Source organism: Berghia stephanieae, chromosome 3 (genome assembly GCF_034508935.2).
Source record: "Berghia stephanieae isolate SIO BIC M18660-M18661 chromosome 3, UCSD_Bste_1.3, whole genome shotgun sequence".
Lineage (NCBI taxonomy): Eukaryota > Metazoa > Mollusca > Gastropoda > Nudibranchia > Aeolidiidae > Berghia > Berghia stephanieae.
Window position 1 is genome coordinate 43832087 of NC_088362.1, and position 27500 is coordinate 43859586.

A 27500-nucleotide genomic window follows, 5' to 3' on the forward strand; every position below is an offset into this window, starting at 1 on the left:
TCAACTCAAGACGTAATTTATTTATTCATTTATTTATCCTATATGCCTCTGTTCTTTGTATTATCGTGAATAGATTTTTACATCTCATTCACGATGAGAAAATAAAATAATAAATAATATGCCCGAGGCATGAATCTCCACCGAAGTGGGCAGTTCCCGATTTACTAAGTACACATACCTAGATTTTGATTATCCGTTAGGAACGTTTGCTGTAGATTCAAATGGTCAAAGAGAGCGAGTAAGCGGTGACTGCCGCTTATATACGGTGGCCAACAAGATATGACGTCACAATCACAAACGGAACATCATGACAACAACTCACAACAGCCTCGATCGAGATACTACACACCAACACACAAACACACAACATAAAAAGGCATACTGTTCCCTACATTCTTCCCCCTTCTAAAACAAACCTCATTCTCCAGTTTGACATCCTATAACGAAAAAAAAAAGACTTCTTACCTTATGAGGCGTTGCTCCAATTGAGCCATAAAACAGGGGAAATAACAAACAATAAATCTCCCTTCCCGGGGGCTTGAAAACTTGAAATAAAAATCCACAGGGGGTACAATGAATTTCCCCAGAAAAAACTTGAAATAAAATAAAAATCCGCAAAACATTACTGAAAATATCCATATCAGAACATAGTACTTATGAAAGTTGGACCACAATTAATAAAAGATAACATGTTAGGAGGGATGTAATATTTTAAATTTCATTGGGGAATATAAGCAATCAAAATTGTAAGACAATATCAGTGTGGTTGCTTGCTGCACTTGTAAATGGGTGGATATGTCTCATTTTTTCTTTAAAACAAAGCAGCTGAAAATTGAGCTTATTTAGTATTTACATTATTGCTAACAGGATAGGGGAGCTCTTTATTAATTGATTGACAAGATGATGATGACCAGGGATAATGTCAGAAATTTTTTTTTAAATTTTTTTTTTTAAAGCATAGTCGGAACCATGTCCGTTACCAATTCATGTTAATGTCTATAATACAGGTCCTGCCACAAGGTGGTATCCATCATCATTTTGAAGCTTATGCTTCTGACTCACCTGATTGAGGTAGTAAAATACCTTCTGATGTATAGCCATAATTCCCTCCCTCGCCTGCTTGAGGTGAATTCTCATGTGTACATGTTATCAGTTCATTAGGGGTACCACTACCATGGTTTCCTGGCCCACATGGTCGTCATGGTACCCTCATGGGTTATTTCTCACATCTTGGCTTATTCTGGTTCCATCAGGTTGGGTCGGGTTCTCTGGGTAGCTCTCTCCCTTCCTCGCCTGCGATTCCGAGGGGTACCATCCCTGGTATCATCAGGTCTCTGGGTTCAGGGGGGCTTACACCAGGTATCATCAAGCCTGTGATTCTGAGGGGTTCCAACCCTGGTATCATCAGGTCTTGGGTTCAGGGCACCTTTTTCAGCTGTCATCAAACCTGTGATTGCTTGGGGTGTCATCAGGCTCCCTGTGCATGGTGTCTGCTCCAGATGTCTCTAGTAGTCCCTTGTGCCCTCGAGTCATCATGATGTGAGAAGTTTCTTGGTGGGGAGGTGAAACCTCTACCCTTTGATGGGGAGGTGAAAGTGTCACCTCTACCCCTTCTCCTTCAGCCTTTGGTTCCATCAGGCTGAGCTTCCCTGGTATTTTCTTTGGAATTGAACCCCTTCATCACTGTCACTGCCATGTTGACAGTGGTGACATCGACTCGTTGCTATTCTGCTCAGTTGATACAGACCGTGATGTTGCTCCAGACAGTCATACATACTTTGTTGTTTCTTTCCATGGTCTGGGGTTTTTTTTTTTTGGGTTTTTTTTTTTTTTTTGTACATAGCAACAGAAATGAGTCATGACAGAGTTTGAGGCTTCTTGATTGACCATTCTTCTTAAAGTTTGTGTCTGTTTTTTTTTTTACACATAACAGTGCACCAAAGATTAAATCCGCAATGATGTTGGCAGGACTGATCAGGATTGCATTCAGTTATAAAAACGTCTTTAATTTTTAATTTCTGTCTTCAAAGTGCACTTTTTGCCTCTTCTAATTCCATAGTCGAATTTCATCTTTTCAACTCTGTCTTCAGTGGTTTTCTAGCAGTCTTGTGAGCTTGCTTAAAACAATTTTTAACATTTCACCAATAATTACCCCTCTTCCTTTATGGGTTTAGGCATAAGCTCAAATTCTTTGTTGTAAAAACTATCTGTTATTGACTGCACTGCAGGTGACGGAAGCAATTAGTAATATATATTCTTCCTGGGTATGTAGCTTCATAACGTCACCATAATTTTTTTTTTTTTTTTCTCGCTCGTCTTGACCATCTGTCATTGGTCAGAGCGGTGGTTCAGGTCGTGTGCATTTAGAGGCAGGAAATAAATGACCTGAATAAGAATTCTTAACAGCTGCTAATTACTTTCAATGTGCTGGTGATTGAAGTGATCTGATTGGTGAGTTTATTTGTATCTTTGTTGAGGGCCATAGAATGCCATTCTCAACGTATGTCATGGGTATCCCAATGTATTAGAATTGTTAGGTCCTGGTCTCTCATATTTACTTTTATATTTTAACCACAATGAGCAGCCTTAAGTTACACATTGACATCATTTGAGGATATGCTTACACACAAATCCAAATCTCTTGGAAGTGGCAATTTCAGCAGTTTATTCTCCATTACTTCATTCGTCTAAAGTGGTCATCTTGAAGGAAGAAGAGATTCTGGCATATTGTATAATATTATTGTGCAGCGTTTACCAGTCTTGTCTGTTCGGCATGGGGCTGAGATGTTTTAAGATTGAAAGACGATCATCAAAATATTTTCCAAGGACAAGGGTATCATTCTTCATCACAATAGGGTTTTACGATCTGTTCTTTATTTTGGCTAGACCGATTTACATTGTGTCTTCAGTCGTTGGTCTGCTGGGCAAGGTTTTCCTCAGTTTGTTCATTTCAATAAAATTCGTACAGTCAGAAGAGTAGGGGCACAAATCGCTCATAGTCACATCTGTTTTGTGCCTCAAAAAACTGGGTCCTCTTTACTTGCCCTTGTTTGAACTGGGATCAATTTCAGGCTCAAACTGATCCCTGCCCGTTTGGCGCCTTGTCTTCCTTTGGGCGACCTTTCCTGGAGCAGTCTCTAGCATAGTGGTCTTGACCTCCACATGAAAAACAGGCACTTGATGGTGGGAAATTGGAGCGAGATCTTGGCTGTGCACATTGAGCACCTCTTTGCATAACTTCCAAGTCTTGGCTTTGGAGTGCAATGAGAGTAATTTACTTTGGGTTTGCTCATGCAGTGATATCTTTTTGAACATTGCCTCAACACTCATCTCAGTCCTCTGCTGTTTTAATGCTTGTGTGGTGAGTCACTGCTCTAATTTGGTTACAATCTTCCAATTCCTCAGATTTTGACCCAGATTCTTAAATTGGAGTATCTTCCTGTTCTATGGTTCTTCTCATAGATGGCGTTCTTCGTGGTAGCCAGCGGGTTCGCCTTATTGTGTCTCGCATGTCCACAGTCCTCTCTTTGTGGGTCCATTGATGTGAAGCCTTTGTTTGAGAAATTCTTGAGAGGATGGGTCCAATGTTTGAGTTACAGGTTCAGGACACTCAGAGTAAGGCACCTTGTCCATGGAATTTTGACAAAATTTACCTTCATGAACGAAAGGAACCCGCTCCTGGTCGGACGCCAAAAAGGATGTTTTCGGTAGGCTGATTGTGCCACGCATTACGAATGGTGCGTTTCGCATCGTTACAAAATACAAAATGTAGGGTTCATGACATTACTAGCACTTCCTTGAGGTTTGCTAGTAGCGTCTTGTTCAGGATGCGAACCTGCAGCTTTAGTTGTGATCTGCAGCTCAGACAGTCCCTTCATCTGTCTCCAGGACCAGACACATTATCATTCAAAACGATTTTGTGCAGGGAACTGTAGCGAGAGGTACCAGGGACATGTTTGCCTGGCTTCTCAAAAACGCACGATTCGGGAACCGAAAATCAAAAAGTTCTAACATATCGCCATTACTGATCTTATCTATCACCTCTTCCTTAGTGAGTAAACCTTTATGGGCTTGAATGTCAAGCAAGGTTTTAGCCAAAGGCTTGCATATCCCAGATGACCTCAAAAGGTCCTTGGCAGTAATGACAATGATAAAAGTCTGTAAACTTGGAATACTCTAAGATCCCTCTCACTTGTTTACAACACCTACACCGCAGCTGATAGCTTTCAACTATTTTCATTGTTTAATCACTGGGTTCGAGGTGGTTTTATCCTATTTAGACTGACCAGGTGTCTACGGCAAGTGGATATGTATGGATGTAAAGAGTTCAGACAAACATCCTGTACTTAAAAGGGGTTGTTAGGAACATGTAAATGAAGATGAACGCTACTGTCTGGTGAGACAAAACTAGCAGCCTGTGTAGGTTGTTCAGCTGGTTAAGTGATTTATCACTTACAACTTAGTCTAGTTAGTCTACCTGAGTTGAGTCCAGTTACTGTTGACTTAAGAACTAGAGATAGAGCTGATTGACCAGCAATCTGGGAGCCATGCAATGCATAGGAATAGTACTCCAGATGTCAGTCCTTGAGACTCTAGTCTCATGCATAAAAGATAAGCACCCTACCCTGTATGCATGGTGGGTCTTGATTAAACTCAGTTTAGACATAGACTTCGACCTCTGTTGTAATCTTCTGGTGTTAACACTTACAGCTTAGAGACTAGTTAGCTAGTCTACCTGAGTTGAGTCCAGTTACTGTTGACTTTAAAACTAGAGATAGAGGTAATTGACCAGCAATCTGGGAGCCATGCAATGCATAGGAATAGTACTCCAGATGGCAGTCATTGAGACTCTAGTCTCATGCATAAAAGATAAGCACCCTACCCTGTATGCATGGTAGGTCATGATTTAAACTCAGGAGTTTAGACATCGACTTCGCCTTCTGATGGATATGTTTACAGAGTATGGATGTAAACAGTTCAGATAAACATCCTATACTTAATAGGGGTTGTTAGGAACATGTAAATGAAGATGAATGCTACTGTCTGGTGAGACAAAACTAGCAGCCTGTGTAGGTTGTTCAGCTAGTTAAGTGATTTATCACTTACAACTTAGTCTAGTTAGTCTACCTGAGTTGAGTCCAGTTACTGTTGACTTAAGAACTAGAGATAGAGCTGATTGACCAGCAATCTGGGAGCCATGCAATGCATAGGAATAGTACTCCAGATGTCAGTCCTTGAGACTCTAGTCTCATGCATAAAAGATAAGCACCCTACCCTCTATGCATGGTGGGTCTTGATTAAACTCAGTTTAGACATAGACTTCGACTTCTGTTGTAATCTTCTGGTGTTAACACTTACAGCTTAGAGACTAGTTAGCTAGTCTACCTGAGTTGAGTCCAGTTACTGTTGACTTTAAAACTAGAGATAGAGCTAATTGACCAGCAATCTGGGAGCCATGCAATGCATAGGAATAGTACTCCAGATGTCAGTCCTTGAGACTCTAGTCTCATGCATAAAAGATAAGCACCCTACCCTGTATGCATGGTAGGTCATGATTTAAACTCAGGAGTTTAGACATCGACTACGACTTCTTGTGTAAGTAAAAACACCATGACACCTATTTTATGAGTGGTTCACCAGATCAGCAGATAGTTATAAGGAATAATGCATAGTAGGTCTCATCCCCTAGTCATTTAAAGCATTTCCAAATAACAATTCATTCAATGATAATGGGAAAGGTACTCACCAATATTTTGTTCCTTTTTTGTAGAGTGAAAATCTCTCTAAATATTATCGTAGTTAAATCACTGAAATACTGATAATTAGTTGAGAATTGCCGACCCTAAAACGGCGAATAGCTGCAGAAATAGCAGTTAAGACCTCTCTGGTTGGGTAGCATCCACCAACTCCCATGTAACCCAGAGGAAAAATATCGTGGCGCATCTAACATAATCCGTTGAAATTTTAGAACAATGCTAACTAACGACGGACTTGTTTACAGAACTCTTTTTTATGAAACTAATTCCCGTGCCCATGCACGTGGTGTCTCCATGCACGATTTTCATGGCAGGGTTCGAAATTTTACATTACACTAAAACCACAGTGAAAATTGTAAAACTTTATTAGTCGCAGCGCCAATTGTCGTGAATAGATTTTTACATCTCATTCACGATGAGAAAATAAAATAATAAATAATATGCCCGAGGCATGAATCTCCACCGAAGTGGGCAGTTCCCGATTTACTAAGTACACATACCTAGATTTTGATTATCCGTTAGGAACGTTTGCTGTAGATTCAAATGGTCAAAGAGAGCGAGTAAGCGGTGACTGCCGCTTATATACGGTGGCCAACAAGATATGACGTCACAATCACAAACGGAACATCATGACAACAACTCACAACAGCCTCGATCGAGATACTACACACCAACACACAAACACACAACATAAAAAGGCATACTGTTCCCTACAGTATTTCTGTTAAAGTTGAAATCTCTTTAGGCCTATAACTCTTTAACTGACTCGTATGATATTCGTTGCTTTTGAGTTTGAGGCTTTTGTTGTTTGAACTTGAACTTGAACGCGTTTGTGGTTTGAACGCGCAGATACTGAGAAAAGTGAAATGATATTTAGTAGAATTGACTCTTGAATCTTAGTCACAGTCACTTTCACTTAGTCTTAGTACTGAATCTCGATGTGAATGTGATGCTCCTGCCAACAATGCCAAACGTTTATGAAACTGAAACCTCACTCTTTTTATCTAACAGTCATACTTTTTCGAGAATATGAAAATTTGTAATGCACAGAGAAAAATGAAAATAGATAAGTATGAGTATGCGTGTTAATACTAATACAATATCAATAAAAGTACATAAAAAAATACAATCAAAACCAAACAAAAAATGAGTCAAATTATAAAGAAAATATCTGAACAACAAATCAGCAGGTGTTAGTAACAGTGTTCGCCTACTGCTATGTATACATGATATGCATCATTAGTCATGTGGATAGGGTGGCCGAATGGATAAGATGTCTGTCTCAGAAGAATTGCCCAAAACGACTCTGTGGGTTCGATTCCCGTTTTTTTTCTCTTTTTAAAAATTTGGTTTCCGCAGAAGATAGAATGGTGCAAATGATTAAATGATAATAAAGATCTCACTTTTTTCTTTTTAATCTTTATTTTTCCTAATTGCGTTCTATAAAATGTTGCAAATGGTAATATTCACCCCCTCCCATTCTGCTATTTAAAAAAAAATTGTTGAATAATATAGATTTTTGAAATTTCGCAGAGGTAAAAATAAATAAATAACTAATCTGGCTCACAAACACAGAACAGACGATCAGATGAATAAAAAAACCCAAACAAAACAACCAAATCCAAAAACAACTCGAAACTAAACAAAACAGATAGATGGTAAACTGTATTTACTTAAATGTACGTTCCTGAAAATTTAAAGTGCATTTTTAAAGGTCTACTAATATTGCTTAATATCTTTATGATATGATATGATATAAGTCCAGATTTAAGTAGGCTTTTACAGCCTTTTATCTGCTCTTGTGCATTTGTGAACATATTTAATTCACGTCTCTCAAAACTGGGCATGCCACTTAGTGGAAGGAGGTGTCTGAATTATACCAGCAAGTGGCATGTTCCATAATAAGCTGAACACATTTGGATAACAGGAAAGATGACTGTCAGAATTTGATTGAGAAATAATAGATATCTTAATTGGCCAGTTTGTATTTTAGTTGAATTCATTTGGTACATTTCTTCTGATATTTCTACGAGACCAATTAATCTTTCATAGGATAATAAGGCCTCATCATGAGAAGTAACGTTTGTAACCATTGTCACCCATCCAAAGACTGACAATGCTTATCATCGCTTGATTTTGGCATTTGGCTAGCAATGCTAGCTTTGCATACCCATGGAGTGCTCAGAGTGCACATTTATTTGCAGAAAATTTTATTTATAGTGCACTGACACTCTGGAACTTTAGTTTTCAATAGTTTCAATTATATTTTCAAATACGTAGAGATAATAAACTTTTCCCATGAGTATTTGATTTCCAACATTGCTCTTTTGATTATTGGAAACCAAACAAAAGAATTAAAGAAGTTTTTGTTCCACACTCATTAATTCAGATGGCGGTTTGGCATGAGAGAGTTCCTTTGTACAAATTTGGGTTCATCGGTGTGGTGGTAGGCAGCATCATCTTTGTGGTGGGCTTTTGTGTCCCTGCTTGGGTTCTGTCAGAATGGTCACCTGGGGAAATCCAGACTTTTGGACTGTGGCAGAGATGCACCGTGGATCTTTCGATCTGCAAGCTGTCTGTTGACAGCACCAATCCAGGTAAAGTTTCTTATGCATTGCATTATTTATCCTGACTCTTTTTGTAGACCTGACAATACGCAGATGTGGCCAAAATAATATCCTTTGCTTGGCTTATAATTTATAGTGTGTCAAATTTCAATGGTAGGGGAAGTGTTTCACTGTTTTATACTTAAAAATCTTTTGTAAATTAATTATAAAAAATTGTCAGGAATCAGGATGGCTATGAGTGGTTTGAAGTTAGTCGAGTCCCACTGTCTCCCTTTGGGGGTCCAGATGTATCCGTTGGTCCAGATTTTTTTCGAACCTTCTGTCCATCAAGCAGTGATTGGGTAACTGGGTCTGTTAATCTTGCAGAAAGTACTTTGTGAAAGACTAGCATCCTGTTCAAAGGGTAGCAAGCAATTGCTATTGTCCATTTCACATTATAGAAACTGGGATACATTCTGGCTCCATTTGCCTAATGGTTTTGAAGGATTACTGCCTCCATTTGATAATATGTTAGTGTGAATCAAACCCTGAATACCCATATTGAATTCCAAGTCTATGCAATGAAATTTAGGTTAGATGGCTATATTTTTATCAAAAGGAATGAATGTAGTTTATCAAACTGCAAATGATAATAATACATTGTTCCCCACTCACTTTTATGTTTATAGTAATTTGATTTCAGATTAAATTTTAGGCCTTTGGCTCACCCTCACATGATATCGGATTAAGGAGGAATGTGTTACATTGGGAAACAAAGGGTCAATTATTTTCCGTCTGTAAATGTTTCAGGTTGGCTGAAAGCAGTAAGAGCTCTTGAAAGTGTGTCCATGTTTTTTAGTCTTGTGGCCTGTGTAATTGGATTATATTGCAACTGCATTTTGAAGGCACAAATGTCAACAAATGTTTTCAACAGGAATGTGGAAACATCTGCTATAGTCTCTGGTAAGTATATAATATACAGTTTTTGAATTTTCAGACCGAGTGATGAGCCCGGGGAGGGCTATCTCCGAGGTTACGAAATATTCAATATGATCAAAAACTGTTTTATAACACTCCATATGTACAATTTCCTTTAAAATCATCATTAAAGTCAGTATTTTTGAAAATATGAGAAAAGTTAATATTATTTTCATTTAAGTCGAGATAAGAAGTAGTTATAGATTATTTTACAGTGTCAACAAAACAATAAAACCCACATTGTTGTGTAATGTTCCCCTTTGTTTTTATGATTTAAGTGACGTAAAAGGTTGTGGTGACCCAACTCAATACACGTTCAGTTCTGTGCGGAGCATGTAAAAATATTTTAAAAGGTGAAGGTAGGAAGTCATTAATTCAATACAACTTCTTTCTGTTCAGTGCAGTGTATGGAAAATCAATTTAAAAGATGAAGGTAATACATTTTTCGATAAATGTGACTGCCTACCTTGACCTTTGATTTAAAGTTTAAGCCAATAACACGATTACATCGCAAGCGGCAATTAATGTATTTTTAGCTTGACCCGTTTATCCCGATTAATATTAGAGACTAAAAAAGGGGTGTTATAATATGGATTAGACTATAGTGCTCTGTTAATTTATATATTTATATCTATATATATATATATATATATATATATATATATATATATATATATATATATATATATATATATTAGTCTTATCAACAGTCTCTCTTCTCTCTCTCTCTCACTCTCCCCCTTCTCCCTCTCTCTCTTCTCTCTCTCTCTTTCTCTCCATCTCTCTCTCTCTCTCTCTCTTTCTCTCTCTCTCTCTCCCTTCCTCCCTTCTCTGGCACCTCATTTTCTCTCTATCTATCAACCTCGTTCATGTTCCATCATTCTCTTTTTCATTTCAAAAACACTTTCTTTATTGTCTTTCATCTTCCTATTGCTATGGTTATCTCTACCTATCTGTTGATCCATTAAATCTTTTTCTTTTATTCTTCCGCTCATTCTGTCCTCCCATCCTTAGTCAATACTTTTGTTCTGCGATTCTTCCTAAAGCAAGCTCATGGTCATGTCCATGACCACAAAACCATTGTCTCTTTGCCTTTGACGAACTAAATGCCAATATCAGCCACATCTGATTTAGAAACGTATTTATTTGTTTCATATTATATCAAAGTTAATTACACTATAATTCTGTAAGATATTTGAATTTCTCGCAACATTCAAAATACAACCATCATGCGGCGTAGGCAGCCATTTTACGTAACTTATAACCATGTGATCCTGGACACCAATGAGAGAGAAGGATTCAAGGGTTTTCCTTTTAATTATTATGCATGGCCTACTTAAGAATCACTTAAAAAGTCAATAAAAAAAATCGTTTTCACTTTATTTAGTCAAATATAGTCAAATATAGATCGATGGCCCGTTGATCAAACCTCTGAAGTAGCCTCTTCGCGATACTATACTTCAGAGGTTTGATCAACGGATCATAGAGAAATATTGGCTGTTTCCTCAGTTCAGCCAGAGGTATCTTCCAGACCGAACAGTCATGCACCATCATATATATAATATATATTATTAATAAGTAAATTAATTATAGGTCCTTTTCAGTGTGTTTCATACAGATTATTAATGCTAAATTGTAATGTAGATGACAAAAATCATCAAGACATCCATTTTGGTAGTAAAATATTTGTTGAGTTTCTTACTGTTATTAATGTCCTTTTACTCCAGTATATTACTTATTTTTATTTCAATTAATTTTATTTCAGTGATATTTGGCAGTTTTGGACTCATAATTTTTGCTATCCAAGTTCAGAGGAGTTATGAGGATATCAAACGTTATTCGTGGGGATTTGTCTTGGTGTGTGGGGCACAATCCATCATGTGTATTAGTGCCTTCACAATGATGATATCCAGCAGGATTCAGTCAGCATGGGCAAGACAGCGTTTAATGCAATTTCATCAGCCTGGTCCCTCATATCCTGCTACTGCAGTCTTACCAGACTTCATTCAGTCTGATCGGGCTTACATCACATCGATGGAGGAGCAGTTGGACATGGGTCCACCAGCTTATGAAACTGTTGTCAATTGTATTCCACAGGAGGAGCCTGCACCTCCCCCTTATGAGCAAGTCGCAAGAACAGATGGATGATTGTTCTATTTCTTTCTATTTGACGATGATCAAAATGTTTTCATCCACTCACCGGGCATTGTTATTTAAATTTCATTTAAAAAGAACACAAACAAATCTTGTTTTGCACCCATATAAATGACACTGTTGCACATATCTGGTCAACGTCTACAGGCCTAGCTAATGAAATGAGGCTAAAATAACTGTGAAAGTTTATTTTCTTTCCTATGGAAATATAAGTCAATAATGCTATGCAGGTGTAATTTGTAAAATATGCCCAATGACATTTTGGACCTATTTTGTGGATTTACATACCTGCATTTACATTTTACACTGGAGGAGGAGGGGTTAACATTTGGTCTCATTCAAATTATTTAAAGTCCATACTTGAATTTAGTAACCAAACGTTCAAGAGATAATTGGTAAAAACAGTTTTGATTTACTGATTGTTGGGTTTGTTTCTAAATAAAATTATGATTTATATTATTCTGAAGAATTTTAAAGCAATGATTCACATAAAATGTGTTTTTTTTTTTTTAAATGGCAGATTCGGATTACGTCTGCTGTCGGAGCTCCATCTTTTGTTTTTATGACAATGAGACATTGAATCGGTCTATAACTGCCCCAGTTTATTCCTTTTTTCTTCTTGGTAATGTAATATATTTGCTATTCAAATTTATTATTGCTGGCTATAGGCTGTGCATCAATCTGTTAAGTTATAGCTTCATTATTACTCTATCTCGTTTTGGACTGAAGCCGAAAATATGTTGACTTTTGGTTGTTGATCAGTCATAAAAACACTGATAGTGTTTATTTTTTATTTATTTTTAAAAAAATGCTGTCATCTTGCAATGTGTTGATCATGTTTTACTTTTGCCATGATTATTTCTCTGTTCAGCAGAGGTTGTTTTATGACATAAATGACAAACATGCTTTTCATTCCTTTTACATTGAAATTTTTGTATTTTTCTATATTATTGGAACGGAATTCCAATTTTCCCATTTATTCTGTTCTGTAATCATTTCTATTCTTTTATTTAAAAAAATTTGTTTTCTTCTTACATGATAAAATCTTATGATGAATAGATCAGATATAACATGGACTCCGTTTAAATTATGGTTTTACAAACAGTGTTTTACAACTGCAAAATATTATGAAAAATAAGGAAGACCTATTGTCAAGCACTCGTAGTTTGTTTTGATTTTTTTTTTTCACTCCAAATACTGCTTTATTTTTTCTGATTTCTTTTGCAATAATTTTGTTTCTCCAGTCTATATGAATGTCTTGAAACAAATGTTAGTATACACCAATTTCAACGGCTCATTATGTTGCTTGATGCTTTATATTTATATCTTTGATTCAAATTCCAATTTTCAAAGGAATTAGATCACTTGTAAGCTTGAAATTCAATGACCAGATTATATAAATGTGAGGAAATGTTGAATTTACAACAGAATAGACTGTCATTCATTCTTTAATTTGAAGACAATATTCAATGAACAATCAATTTGTTAAATGCTATTTTATTTATAATTAGAATCTCGCTGAAGTGATTGGATGTTATTGTAAGATGATGACATTGCTATCTTCAGAGAATGGAGATTTCGCAAACTTTATTTTCTTTTGTTGATTTTTTAATCAGCCTTTTGAAGTCTTTTTAAAAGCTCTCTCCACAATTGGAGCAGCTTAACCAAATTAGTGAGGTGAAATTACTTTTTCAGAATTCAACCCCTGTATCTTATATTACGTTTTCAGCCTGGTGGTGCTCCTGATTTTCTTCCAAGAGACTTTGCTTGGATATACTTTATGTCAGATTCATTTTTAGCCCTCCTCTGTCAGCAGTGATTTGGTAGCTGGGTCTTTGTACCATGTGGGAATAAATACTTTGCAATAGACAAGTATCTGCTCCAATGAATAACAAGCAGTTGTCCCTGATTATTTCACGAGACAGAAACTTTAGCTTTATCTTTATTTGTGGTATCAGGAAGAGGTCAGCATTTTTTTCTATTAAATTCCACCAAGTCTGTTCAGTTCTTTCCATAAAAAAAATAAATAGTTGATTTGATTATGGTATACATGGATAATATATTTTCTAGTCTATTTATAGTGTAGATTAAATTCTAACATATTCCCAATATTGCGATTTATATACTTTTGATATTTTTAGGCTAATGAGGATTATTTTGCCACTGCTTTCACATATCGTGAGCGACAAGTTTCAAGTACTGTCATATTAGAAAAAAATTATTGACACAGTGCATGGTAATGAAATATTTACATTCTATCGTGTGTGCTACAATTATAATTTATCCCAAAACCTCTAGTTATTTCCAGTTTTTGTTCATAATATAACTTTTTAAATGTTTTTATTATTATAATTTATTATTATTATTATTATTATTATTTTATTATTATTATTATTATTATTATTATTATTATTATTATTATTATTATTGTTATTGTTATATTTATTTTTTTGTTTGTTTTACTTTTTGGTTGTCTATTTTTACCTTTTCATTTTAAATTGGAGAAAAAAACAACAAGCTTTAAAGATATTAAGTGGCAGGGATGTACACTCGTTTGTTACTCACCTGTTGTGTTCATGTACTTTCTAGTAATAGTTCCTTTTTCTTTTTCTCTCTTCCTCAACATTTTTTTTGTATGTGAGAGGATCATCAAAGACAAAAAAAAGTATTTAAGAAGTGTAATTTATTGATAAAGTTGATCATTCTTTGCATATGAGCTGAAAAGCTGTTATTTATAAAATTGTTATAGAAATTTCCCACTTCGCATAAACATATCAATGCCGTTTTATTTTGAATACATTAACTCATGTTGGTGACATATTGTGCTTTTTTAATCATCGGTGCATTTTTGTTGTTGCTCATTTTGAAAATAATTTTATATGCTTTGAATATTGTAAATAAATAATGTTTATATATTTATTCTAGAATAGATTTAGTGATCACTGAACCAATCCTAAATCCTTCAAAACCAAATTAATCTTTTTTTTTTGTTGTTGTTTATTGTATTGAGTTGTATTGAAGTACGTTTCGATATCATAGAAAACCAAAAGTTTTACAAAATCTGTCAAACTAAACAGAAGAATTTTATATATTTTAAATAAATAATTTAAAGTTTGGCATAAGCTGGACTGTAGAAATAAAAGAGTCGATCATTTATGTCTAGGGCCACCTTCATTCATCTAATTGGCAGGGGATAGAAAAATAGATTTTTTAGGACAATAAAGATATAACTGATTTTCCCCGGGCTCCTTGCATGCGATGATACCTTGCATACTATAAGGAGGATTGACCCTCAGATTTACAAACCTTTTATCCGAGGTCTCCTATAACCTATTGTTGAAACAGTTAAATCTCTCTAACCTGGAATATAGGTTAACGTTAAAGGAAAAAAAAAATGTTTGTAGACTGTAACTAAATGACATACAAATAAGGTTTTGATGAAATTTATATCATTTAACCAGTTCCCAAGGACAACTATACTGAAAGGACAATCACATGGAATCTTCAGGCAACGTTAGTGGGGGCCAACAAAAAATAGAGAAAATTTACACCAAAATAACAGCAGGGGCATTATTATATGGCAAGATCTACCTTTTTAGAGAGTTATTGTGAATTCTGGGTCCAAAAAAATATTTAATGATTATTATTATCAGCAGTGAATAAGAGTATCCAAGAAACGGAAAGGATGAGTAGTTAGATATTCTAAAAACTGACCTTATAGTGATTGATTCAGGATGATTTCTTTAGAAGCTTGATTAATGAATGTACATGTAAAATGACGATGAAGATGAAGGTAAACAATTAGATGAAGGGGAAAGGAGATGTAAAATATCAACAAAGGGAGGTAATCTGCGGAGGATGATCCCAAGAAAAAGATGAATACCAAAATATCTACTGAGGGATACAATAGTCGGATTTTTAATAAGGGGCGCACCTTTGTCTTCTTTTTCTCAGCTGTTCACAATGTACAGCTTCAAAAATTTGTATGAACCTCTGGATCATTTTGTCCTAGTAAAATATATTTTTTCACGAATTTTAAAACAATAGGAAAGAATTTCACTTATTGCAGCTATATTAAAATCGATAACTAGTAAGTATTGGAATCTAAATATGATTATAGTGTCAAAAATATGATTTTCCGCTTATCCATTTTGAAAGAATTTGTTAAAATGGAATGTTCGGTTTATTGAAACTTATATGATGTTCGTACAGAATCCGAATATGAAGGAACGACAGACATGTTTACATTTTATAACAATCAATATACGTTATTGATGAATACAAATGAAAGTGAACATTACGCGCTTCCAACATTATTTTGATTTCAAATTTTTGAGAAATAGCTTGTTCTTTATGCCAAAGAGGATTACATAAATTTAATGTAGACCAGTCAAAAGTAGAAATTCATCAATTTATGATACAATGTTTCCACAAATATGTGCTTGTGTTCAACAACAATAACATGCAAAACTGAGGGTTGATTGTGAAATTCCAATTCCATAGCTGTCCTCTTTAATTAATGACTTATCGATAGATAAAAGTGGACTTCTTTTCGCAGCCTTACGAGAGAGGAACCGATAGAGATTCCGTATCATATCGTATTGTTTAAGAGCTTATAGGTTTAAAAGAAAACTTAAAATGCTGTGTGAAACGTTCATGCATAGATACAATTTTTCAAAGTAAAATATAAACGTTCATTGTTAATTTGACAATTTTGAGTATTTAATCACTAATTCAAATGAGTTAAAGCTAGAGATTCATATCAGTCTTCGGTAATTGTGACGTGATGTAAATAAAAAGCAATAAATTACAAAGTCAATATGGGATGCAAACTACATTAGTTGTTACTTTATAACAGTAAATGTGTGTTGCTTTTATTTGGAAAATAGTATGATATGAACTCATAACCACTAGCCGGAACTACCGTGTCACAAGATTATTTTGAAAAACGATGAATTCATCTTACTTTGTGGTGCGAAAATGTTTACATTTTTAGCAGAGTAAAATCTCTAATTTTATGACAGGGGTTTTATAAGTAGATTTTTATAGGTCGTGAAGAAGAAATCTTTTTTGTGATATGGCATCACAAATGTTTATTCAGTTAATAGAAATTGATTTGGAGGTTGACACAAAGTTTTACAACTTTTGATAGAAGGACATCTGAGAAAAACTAGAAAAACATTCGCCATTCATAAAAAATCTGACTACTATACTATAGTTCATTCCTTACAGTCAATGAGTAGCATCAGAATCAGATCCATAGTTCCCTTCCATGTAGTCAAGAGTTAATTAATAGAGTTACTTCTCAGATCATTGAGACAAAACTATATATTCAGACTACAAGTACAATCCTGTCAGTCAACGGATCCATAATTCCCTCCCATAGTCACAGAGATAATTAGAGTGATTGAGTTGGGTGAGTGTAACTGTTGTAACAGTAACATCTCAGACTCAGATCATTTTGATCAATGAGGCAAAACTATATATTCAGAGTACTAGTCCCATACGATTGACAGTCATATCAGCAACACCAGATCCATGTAATGGGCATAACTATATATTCAGAGTCCAAGTTCCATCATATATGGTAATATCAGACCCACTAACTTTCTAGTCTAGCTATCTAGTTAGCAATAGCAATGACTACTATCTATCTAGCAACTGTTGATAGTAGTAGAAAGGACTGTTCAAGTTGTGAAGTTGACGTGACGAGCAAAGGGCCCTCTAGACTTATACACTAGACTAATACAATAAATTCAATATTTATCAGTTAACCATATAGAAAAAAAAGATATAAATATAAAGCCACAAGCCATAATAAAATAAGAAACAAATCCGAATCAGGATGTCAGTCTGATCACCATATATCTGAATCTGTGCGACTCGACAGAGCAAGCACGACAACGGGTCTATCTATCGTCTGCAGGAACTACAGCCAGATGCTAATTCTAAACATTTCTTAAATAATAATTATTACGCAATTATTATTGGTACTTACCACTTTTCAAAGATTCTGGTTCGATAAATTAGCCATAGATCTATCTAGTTATTAAAAGCAATTGAAAGCAGATTCGTACTTTCGATTTTAAAAAATGAAAACAAACCCAATCACTCAATTTGTAAGAGGGCGTCATAAAAAATAGTTCATACTTTCCAGTAAAATTGTTGATAGTTCACTACTTTTTATATATTTTCATATCATTCAAGATATAAGAAATATTATTTAAAACTTATGGTCGCCAATTAACCAATTTCTTATAAAGTACCGAAATTATAAGAACAGAATCAATTATTGCGCATTCAAGGAAATTGTACCAAGGCAGAAAAGTAGTAGTTTTGCTTGAAATCGTTATCCAACCAATGGCCCCCACTAGCGGGGGCTGAAGATTCCACATGTCAATCCTTTCCAGTATAGTAATCCTTGCCAGTTCCATAAGTTAAGCATTGTGCTGCTGTGTAATACCATACATAATAACACAATAAAAGTTTACAATATCTGAGAAACGTTTTCATTAGATAGTAATAATAGAAAATTGTGTATTTTAATCTAACTAGAAAAGATACGAGACTCGAGGACTTTCACAGTCACCCTCAACTGAGTATGCTTCAGCATTGTTGTTAAGTGTCAAGCAGTAGAATTGAGACATGATCAAACAGCAACAGAATTTTTTTTTAGAATGGACCCTTACGTAGAGGCATACTGAAAAGAAAATGAAAGGGAATATCTAATTTTACTGGTTGCTTTCCTTTGCACCAACCGCACTTTCTATCTTGGTGATACTGATGCAAAATCAGGTGATGTCAAATTAAAATTGTAAAGTCGTGAATGATCTTAGTGGATGTTTACGATGGGATAAATTTATATTTTCTTGGGTTTGTTGAGGGAATGGAAAGAATTGACAGGGTTGTGTCCGTTTGTGGAATATTACCAGTATTTAACACATGGAGGGGAATTCGGATTGCATTTCTACCTTTGTTCAACTTTTTATTTCTTTTAAAAAAAAATTCTTACAATTATCATAATGTTTATCAATTATAAAGGTGTTACTGCATCGATGACAATACCTACTTACATAAAACAAATTCGAGTGCAATAATCATAAAATTATAATTATAAGTTGAAAAAAAAAATTCCAAAGTGGAAGCTGCTACACTGCATGGGTTAATTTTTTTTCTTTCCTTTTAAATTTATTTGGATCTTTCATGATTTTTAAAAAACATATAATATTGATGCTAAGTTTATAAATTAATACAGTTGCATTGTGATGATATATCGTGTGTAAAATTGTTGTTAGACAACATTGCTTTTTCACTCAAATGTTTTGTTAAATTGTGCTATTAACGATGTTATTGTAGTTGTAAATAGAATTCTGTTTCATCATTCTCCTATTGGTTTCCTTGCTTCTGAATGATATCTAAACCAAACTCCACTTTGGTGAAGATGGACAAAGAAGCGAAGATATGGATAAGCCTTGATGTACATACTGTTTTATACTTCTGTCTCATTTTCTGCATATGTACTTTGTGTTTTCACATGTTTACTTTCGTAAACAGTGAAACAACACATGTTGAACTCTTTTAAGCTTTTTACCAGTTCTTGCTCTTCCTTGATTTCTTTTTCCTTTCCTTCCTCATTCCTTTTTAAATCATTATGATATTAAGATTACTGTATCATTACTTTGTTCATATTTATTTTGCAATTTGTTATCGTTAAAATGTCAAAATTTATTTGTCAAAGATGTTGAAAAAACCAAAAAGAAGGATAGTAAAGGAGTATTATTTATGTTAAGTATTATTTTACAATAATTAATGTATGGCTTCAACAGTAACACAAACTGAAATTTCTGATATTTGGATGCAGGGATGTCTTACTCACGTGAGTCAAGTCCACTCTCACTGTTTTACCTGTCCCTGAATATCGTTAGTCCCCCTTTGAATTTCATCTTGTTTTCTGTCCTTTATCAAGAATGTACAATAATTAATTTCGTTTTGGCCTGGCTTGTTTTAAAATTTGTTGACAAGTTTAGGATCATTTTAGTTTATTGATAGTGGGCAGGGAGGTACATACTGTGTCTTCTATCCCCGTATATCTGTTTTCCAACTTGCATTCTGTCTTTGTCTTGGAAGGAGTCCTGGCTGGGAGGGAAATAGTCAAATTCATAGTTATTGTTTTGGGAGATGATTTTTTTCCCTTGTAAATCATCTGTCTGTTATGTATTATTATGTTTGTTAATTTGAATGTATTGTGTAAGCATTTGAGTGTATTCCTCTTTGTTGGATTCAGTGTTTGTGTCCGGATGAGACTTATAGGTGATGTCAAACTAAGTACATTGGTGGTATGCTCTTGAATCTACATCTAATCCCTATTTGTTCCCAGTTCCCCTATGTCTTACTTTTTCTTGGGTGCTTTAATTGTAATTCTAGAACTTTTTACTACGGTATCCCATTTTCTTCTTTTTTTTTTTACTGGCGCTGATATAACCTAAATGTGTTGCAAAGGGCCCTAAAACCCTTAAAAACAAACAAAAACAACAGGTTTGACAGGATAAGACAATTTAACAAAATTCTCCTTTGAATGGTTGATTTTAAAAATATTGTTGGGACTAATTCCAGTTAGTAAACATTGAGCTGCTTGATACTGTGGACTGTGAAGGTATCAAAATTTATCTTTATCTAAGAACAATGTTAAGATAAAAACAAAGACAATTTTCTTTTGGTCCCAATTTATTTTTACCCAACACCACATTTTTACACTTTAATATTGGTTATGGTGCTGGATTATGAAATATTTGAGCACGAAAAGTGTCTTGCTAAGTAGCTCGTTCATTCTTGTAACTTCAGATTTTGTTTTGAAAGATAGGAAGGAATTCCAGGGCAAGCATAGGTATGATTTGTCTACATCCCATTTTATCAATGACGTTTACTTGCTGAGATAATATATATTTGTGGACATTGATCATGCTCCTTGAAAATTCTTTCCTTAATTTTTACATCTATGCAGTTCTTCATATCCTCATGACAAGTTGGAAATAATATTGAAAAAAAAAAAAAATCACATTTTTACTTTACGTTTGAATATTAGGAGTAATTTTGGTAAGATTATTGCCTATATAATCAACTGGATAAACAAATTACTAAACAGTCTGTTCAAATCTGGACAAACATTTGCGCTTTCAAGAGATTAAGACTTGAATATAAATAATTTTCAGAGATAAAGTAAGGTACATGGATATGAGTATCGATAAAAAAAGAATATTAAATAAGACCCGCCATAAGACAAGGCATCCAATTAGATTTCTATTTCTTGTTTAACCTGTTTACTGACGTATTCTGCAAATACTCGTTTTTAAAAATTTGGCCAGAAAACTTAGGCTTCAAATAGTAATCGATTTAAATGACCCTCATTGTGGCAAAAACTCTCAAATCTGGGACTTTGCAAATCCCAGGCTTTTGAGAGTTTTTTTTTTTTACAAGGTGGGCATCATTTAAATTATCGGTATTGGAAGACAATTTTTCTGACCAAATTTTAAAATACATGTTTTTTCATAGCACGACAGTTAAGTATAGAATGAATTTGGTTTTTAAGTATTTAAGTACGAGTCAATTCAGTCAATCCATAGTTTTCAAATCATGTAGTAGATTAAAACTAAGAAAACACTTATAACATCTTTTCTCAAGCAAAAAAGTCTGCCACAGTATGATGCTTTCGTTTAGTGTATTGCTTAAAATTGATTATGAAATGCATTCTTTTGAATTCCGGATCCTTTTTTGAAATGGAATCCGTTAGATATAAATATGTGTACTTCTTTGGGTGGTAGAGTTTTTATCCTGTGAATCATCTCTTTGTTGTATCTTCATTGTACCTTATCCAATGTTGCATGCCTGTCTTGTAACTTCTATGGATGGGGACCCTTGAGTCAGCTTAAACTAGAAACGAAACTAACAGGGACACATAAAAGGAACACAAGGCTAAGAGTATTAATTCTAATTCCATCTATCTTATTTTTTCTTTCCCGCTGGTGGTGAAATGACCGCAATGTGTCGCAAGCGCTGTAGAACCCTTGAAAACAAAACTAACAAGCAATTTCATTATCATTTAATCTTCCTAACTTTTTTTCTTATCTGCATTGTGGGTTGAATTCATCCTCCGGCAGGGGAACGTCGGCCTTCCCTATTCACCAGTCTGCAGCCTCTTTTATCCATCTATGTCATTTGTCCTTTCTAAGAAGCTTTATGTCCTTGTTCAGGAATGGGACCATTTGGTTTCACTTGGACACTGTTCGGAGTCTTTTGTTAAGAGGCAAACATAGATTTAATTTCTGTTGGAGATGATATTTCGCCCCCCCCCCCCCCACCCTCCTCCCTTGTAAATCTGTTATATTTTTTAAATGGAAAGGTTTTTTGATATAATGCTACTAATATAATGCTAATGTACCCATTTGAGTGCTGGCGCTTAAATGAACTAAAATTGTCGTAGCGCGGCAAAACTCAGATAAACAAAGAAACAAAAATAATATTATCCTAATTGTTGAAATGACCAAAGTTATTGAATGTGCAAATCATAAAAAACCCTAAAAACACCCCCCCCCCCCCCCCATAAAAATCTCAAAACAACTACAAAAAAAACCAAATAACAATAACAAACAATAGGGCTACTCTTTTTATCATTTTTACGTGCATATCTGAAAAACATGATTTTGGTATGTTATGGAAATATTAGGGCTAATATACTTAGCGTGCCTATCCAAAGTTTACAACGTGTTATTGTTGCCCTGTTAATCGTATGAAAATGAAAGCAGAAGCCTAAATGTGTAATAATATATTAAATTATACTATACAACTAATACAACTACCATTATTATTATTATTATTATTATTATTATTATTATTATTATTATTATTATTATTATTATTATTATTATTATTATTATTAATATTATTATTATTATTATTATTATTATTATTATTATTATTATTATTATTATTATTATTATAATTATTATTATTATTATTATTATTATTATTATTATTATTATTATTATTATTATTATTATTATTATTATTATTATTATTATTATTATTATTATTATATCATTCTTATTATTATCATTCTTATTATTAATACTATTATTATCTTTATTAATTGTTAATATATGTATTTATTTTTTTACTCTTCTATGATTTATTACTTCCCCTCCTCCATCTCCTCCAATTTGAGACACCTGTTGATATCAGCTCACAGCTAAGCAACCCGATTGCTATCATGTTCCATATTATAAATATATTATGAAATACAAACAATAAATACTCTCGGAATTATTGGATGTTGCCTTGATTTTCTTGTTTTTTTTAGCTAATGACCTTCCAACGAATTATCCTTGGTGAGCGTGGGACGGTAATCGAGATGTGTCATCTATGTATATTTTATTCAACATTCCTGGGTGGGGTTCCTGACCTCCCATAGTGGGCTGGGAGACACTTACTGTGTCTTCTGCCCCTCTGTATATGTTTTCCAACATGCTTTCTGTCATTGTCTTGGGATGAGATTTCTTGGTTTTGTCCTGGTCCTGGCCGGATACCCTGACTGATGAAAGATGATATTTTTTTCCTTTTAAATCATCTCTCTGTTATGCACTGTATTATGTTTTGTTTACGTATTATGTATGATTTGTAAACATTTGAGTGTGTTCCTCTGATTGGACATGTGCTTGTGTATAGATGAGACTTTTAGGTGATCACAAACTAAGTACATTGATAGTGTGCTCTTGGAATCTACATCTGTTCCCTATTTGAACCAATTCCCCTTTGTCTTACTTTTTCTCGAGTGCTTTAATTGTAGTTTTAGATTTTTTTACTATCCCGTTTTCTCCTTTTTACTGGCGCTTATATGACTTTAATGTGTTACAAGTGCCGTAAAACCATTAAAAACATACAATTCACTATTCCACGTTGCCGTTGTTGTTCTGGATTTCGATTTTATTTTATTTGCCTGAGCCCTTGGATTTTTAACTGAGACAGTAAAATCTATTGTTATTTCTGGGTGAGGTTCCTGGCCTCCCATAGTGAGCAGAGAGGTACATACTGTGTATTCTATCCCCTATATCTGTTTTCCAACTTGCTTTCTGTCTTTGTCCTGGAATGAGATTACTTGGTTTTGTCATGGCCCTGGCGGATACCCTGACTGGGAGAGAAACAGTCAAACGTATAGTTAGTTTTGATATTTTTTCCCTTGTCGCCCATCTTGCTTTAATGTATTTGTGATATTAAGACTGATCACTTTCAATATTCCATTGAAGGAATCTTGGTCTACTGATTTCATATTTCCCATGGTTGGCAGAGGAGATCAACCCTGCTGTGCATTCAATATATATTGTACATTTTTTTTGGAAGATTTTATTTTCCCCATTTTTCATATTAATTTCTGTCTATCTTAGGTACTGGTATAGGTTTTGATTTTTTGAATACTAGATGTGAGCGTATTCCACTTTAAGTTGTCTCAAACTAAACCTATTGATTGATTGTTCTTGCTATCCTCTCCTAATAATGGGCAGGGTGGGCAAATACCAGCTTGTTTTTTTTCAAGTTATAAGCTGTATTACCAGGTCCGAAATAATCTAATTTAAATGAGATAATTTTAAAAGTTAGTACTTAAACTTGATACTTCGTACTGAAATCAATTTGTATGTATTTTTGATAGATTGCGAATCACCATGCACCCCGTAATGCATAAACCAGGATACGCTCCTGTTCTTTTTTATCACCCCCCCCCCCTTTCCCAACCACTCCACTCCGCCCACATCGTCATCTCATCGTCACGTCGCCTGACGGTGATTTTGCTGTCTGGCCTCTCTAGTTCTAGGTCGGGCTAATTCAAATGAGCCCACCTTATAAACCAGTGAGCACTAAATAGAGATTTTGGCAAACGAACTTTTTCTTATTTATTGCCTTACTTGTGCTGGTACGATTGATGTAATAACATTGGGAAGGTTCCAGTATTGAATTAAATTTATCAATTTACTAATATTATATCAAGTTAGTATTAACTTGTGTTGTTTTAATATATTTGTTTATCCATTTAAATTATTTCTTTTTTTTCTCGTTTTCTTTAGTGCTTCTCAAAATTCATTTATTTAAATTGTTGTCTTATTTGTTTGTTTGTTTGTTTGTTTGTTTTTGTTTGTTTTTTTGTTGTTTTTTTTTTAAACAAATTAATTTGTTCCCTTTTTAAAAAAAAAATCTTAAAGTAATTACCGCTGTATTCTTTTTGCCAGACTAAATATTTTTGCAAAACAATGTATTTTCTATTGCATTCCCTCTAATAAAACACTTTTATTCAGAAGTCACGACTAAATAAATATATAAAATACAACCACCATTTTGGTTTACTCAACAATTGAATTAGTATACGAGAAATACTCTTCTGAGAAAGGAGAGAGTTGAATTCTAAGTTATAGAGGAAATAAAGACGTTTAAAGGAAGGGTGGGCAGATTCCGTACTTGCCCGTCCTGAAGCTAATACATACATAAGATAGTTCGCGATGAAGAGGCGGGAAGATAGGGGTTGGTTGGGTAAGGAGTAAAGATAACACGGTCGTTATTGTTATAGTCTAACGAATGCATGAGGAGAGATTGGTAGCATTATTTTGTCTTAAATTGTATTGTATGAATTATAGGCGAAAGCCTAAGATTAAGTAAACTTTGTTTTTATTTGTCTTTTTTTTGACTATGGAACTGATACTTGTCATAGCAGACCTGCCTACTTGAAATAGGAAAATAAAAATCGTAGTTTTCAGGGTTAATAAAATCGTAGATATTTTAACTATCCTTTACAAAAATCACCGGAATTTTCGTCTATTAAGGTATCAAATTTTTAAAAAACGAGAAAAACTGATTGGAAACGTAATAATGATGGTGATGGTGGTGGTGGTAATAGTGATGGTGGTGGTAGTAATGATGATGGTGATATTATTATTGTTATTATTATTGTTATTATTATTATTATTATTATTATTATTATTATTATTATTATTATTATTATTATTATTATTATTATTATTATTATTATTATTATTATTATTGATTGGTTTAGGTCATATTTGTTTAATCGTAAACAGATTATTACGGTGGATGAATATAGATCGGAGGAAATCTTTCTTGATTGTGGGGTTCCCCAGGGTTCAGTACTTGGACCCGTTCTTTTTGTTTTGTACGTTGGCCCTCTGTCTAAAATCATCAGAAGTTTTGGTCTGTCTTACCATCAATACGCTGATGATACGCAATTGTACTGCGTTTCCAATATGAAAAATTTACAAGAAGTATCAGCCAATAGTAAAAATTGTATCCAAAGTGTTAAGAAATGGATGAATGAGAACAGACTGAAACTGAATGATGATAAGACGGAGGTGCTGTATGTGGGGAACAGGAAGTGGAAAAGTGAAACAGATTTGAAGTTGGGGGATGCCTCTATTCAAATTGTTGACAAAGTGAAAAACCTTGGCACATTCTTAGACTCTGGACTGTCGATGGAGCATCAGGTTAATAATTTGGTTAGATCTCTCTTTTTCCAACTAAAAAAGATTGCTTCCATTAGACGGTTCATATCTGAGGATGTGACCAAGCACCTGGTTGTGTCCCTCGTACTATCGAAATTGGATTATTGTAATGCTCTGTTGTTTGGCGTTTCGCAATACAATCTGAAACGTCTTCAGATTGTCCAAAACAGCGCTGCCAGACTAGTATTTATGAAGCGTAGGTGCGACTCTGCCGGACCTCTACTTCATGACCTGCATTGGCTGCCTGTTGAGAAAAGAATTAAATTCAAAGCTTGTGTTTTAGTGTATCGTTGTCTTGAAGGTACTGCCCCTTCCTACCTTTCAGAACTAATTGAAAGATATTCAAAACCCCGCCCCTTACGTTCGGCCAGTGATTCCACAAAACTAGTTGTCCCTCGAATTCGGAAAAATGCTGGAATGAGATCCTTTTCTCATTTCGGACCCTCTATTTGGAACGCCTTACCGCAGAGCATTCGTGAAAAAGAATCTTTGTCTATTTTTAAACGTTCGCTTAAAACATATTTGTTTCGATTTTAGTAGATGGTATGAGAAGCAAGATAGGTTTGGTTTGTGTTGTGTGTTGTGTTGTGTGTGTGTATGTGTGTGTGTGTGTGTGTGCTTGTGTGTGTGAATGAGTATGTTTCAGCCAAAGTAATTTGTAATTTAAGCGCTTAGAGTCTGGTGTCTCGGAGTTATAGCGCTATATAAGTTTTCAGCATTATTATTATTATTATTATTATTATTATTATTATTATTATTATTATTATTATTATTATTATTATTATTTATTATTATTATTATTATTATTATTGTACGTATTGGTGGTATTACGATTGTTGTATTTTTTGTGGTTATTAATGGTATCAATTTATTGTTTGGTTCCATTTACCATTTTTTCCCACTTTCATGTATGTTGTCATCAAATTGTATGATTTAATGGCGAAAGCCTAAGATTGAATAAACGTTGTAATATCGTACGGTAATCATCATTGTCGACGACATCGTCGTTGCCATCATTATCATCATCATTAACAACAACAACAACAACATTAACACCAAGTACTACAATAGCAATAAAAACAATATCAACATCATCATATAATTTTCGTCATCGTCTCCACAACTATCATTCTAACCAACAGCACCACCAAAACCACTACCATAATTACATCCTCCCTCATCGTCTCCTCTTCCTCCTCCTCCTCCACCACCACCACCGGTACCACTATTCCAACCACTACCACTGGGTGGGGATCCTGACCTCTCATAGTGGGCAGTGAGGTACATGCTGTGTCTTTTATCCCCCCAACCTGTTTTCCAATTGTTTCCTGTCGTTGTCTTGGAATGAGATTACTTGGTTTTGTCCTGGCCCTGGCCGGAGTTCCTTGGCTGGGAGGGAAACAGTCGAATGTATAGTTATAGTTTTGGAAGATGATATTTTTTTCCTTGTAAATCATCTCTCTGTTATGCATTGTATTATGTTTAGTTTACATATTATATTATATGATTTGTAA

At 34.4% G+C, this 27500-nt stretch overlaps 2 protein-coding genes across 2 annotated transcripts in view; one reads left to right on the forward strand and one right to left on the reverse strand.

The window, feature by feature from the left end:
- The window catches only part of LOC144967802 (peroxisomal acyl-coenzyme A oxidase 3-like), a 27180-nt gene extending 26927 nt beyond the window's left edge, over positions 1-253 (reverse strand). Inside the window, exon 1 of the mRNA XM_078905455.1 lies at positions 179-253. The gene's annotated coding sequence lies outside the window, so the exon portion shown is untranslated. The remainder of the gene's footprint in view (positions 1-178) is intronic.
- Positions 1-13461, forward strand: part of LOC144967803 (uncharacterized) — a 13778-nt gene extending 317 nt beyond the window's left edge. The window contains exons 2-4 of the mRNA XM_078905457.1: positions 8146-8353; positions 9113-9265; positions 11046-13461. Coding sequence (XP_078761583.1) covers positions 8146-8353; positions 9113-9265; positions 11046-11428 — 744 coding nt within the window. The 3' untranslated portion in view covers positions 11429-13461. The remainder of the gene's footprint in view (positions 1-8145; positions 8354-9112; positions 9266-11045) is intronic.
- Positions 13462-27500: the final 14039 nt, after the last annotated feature.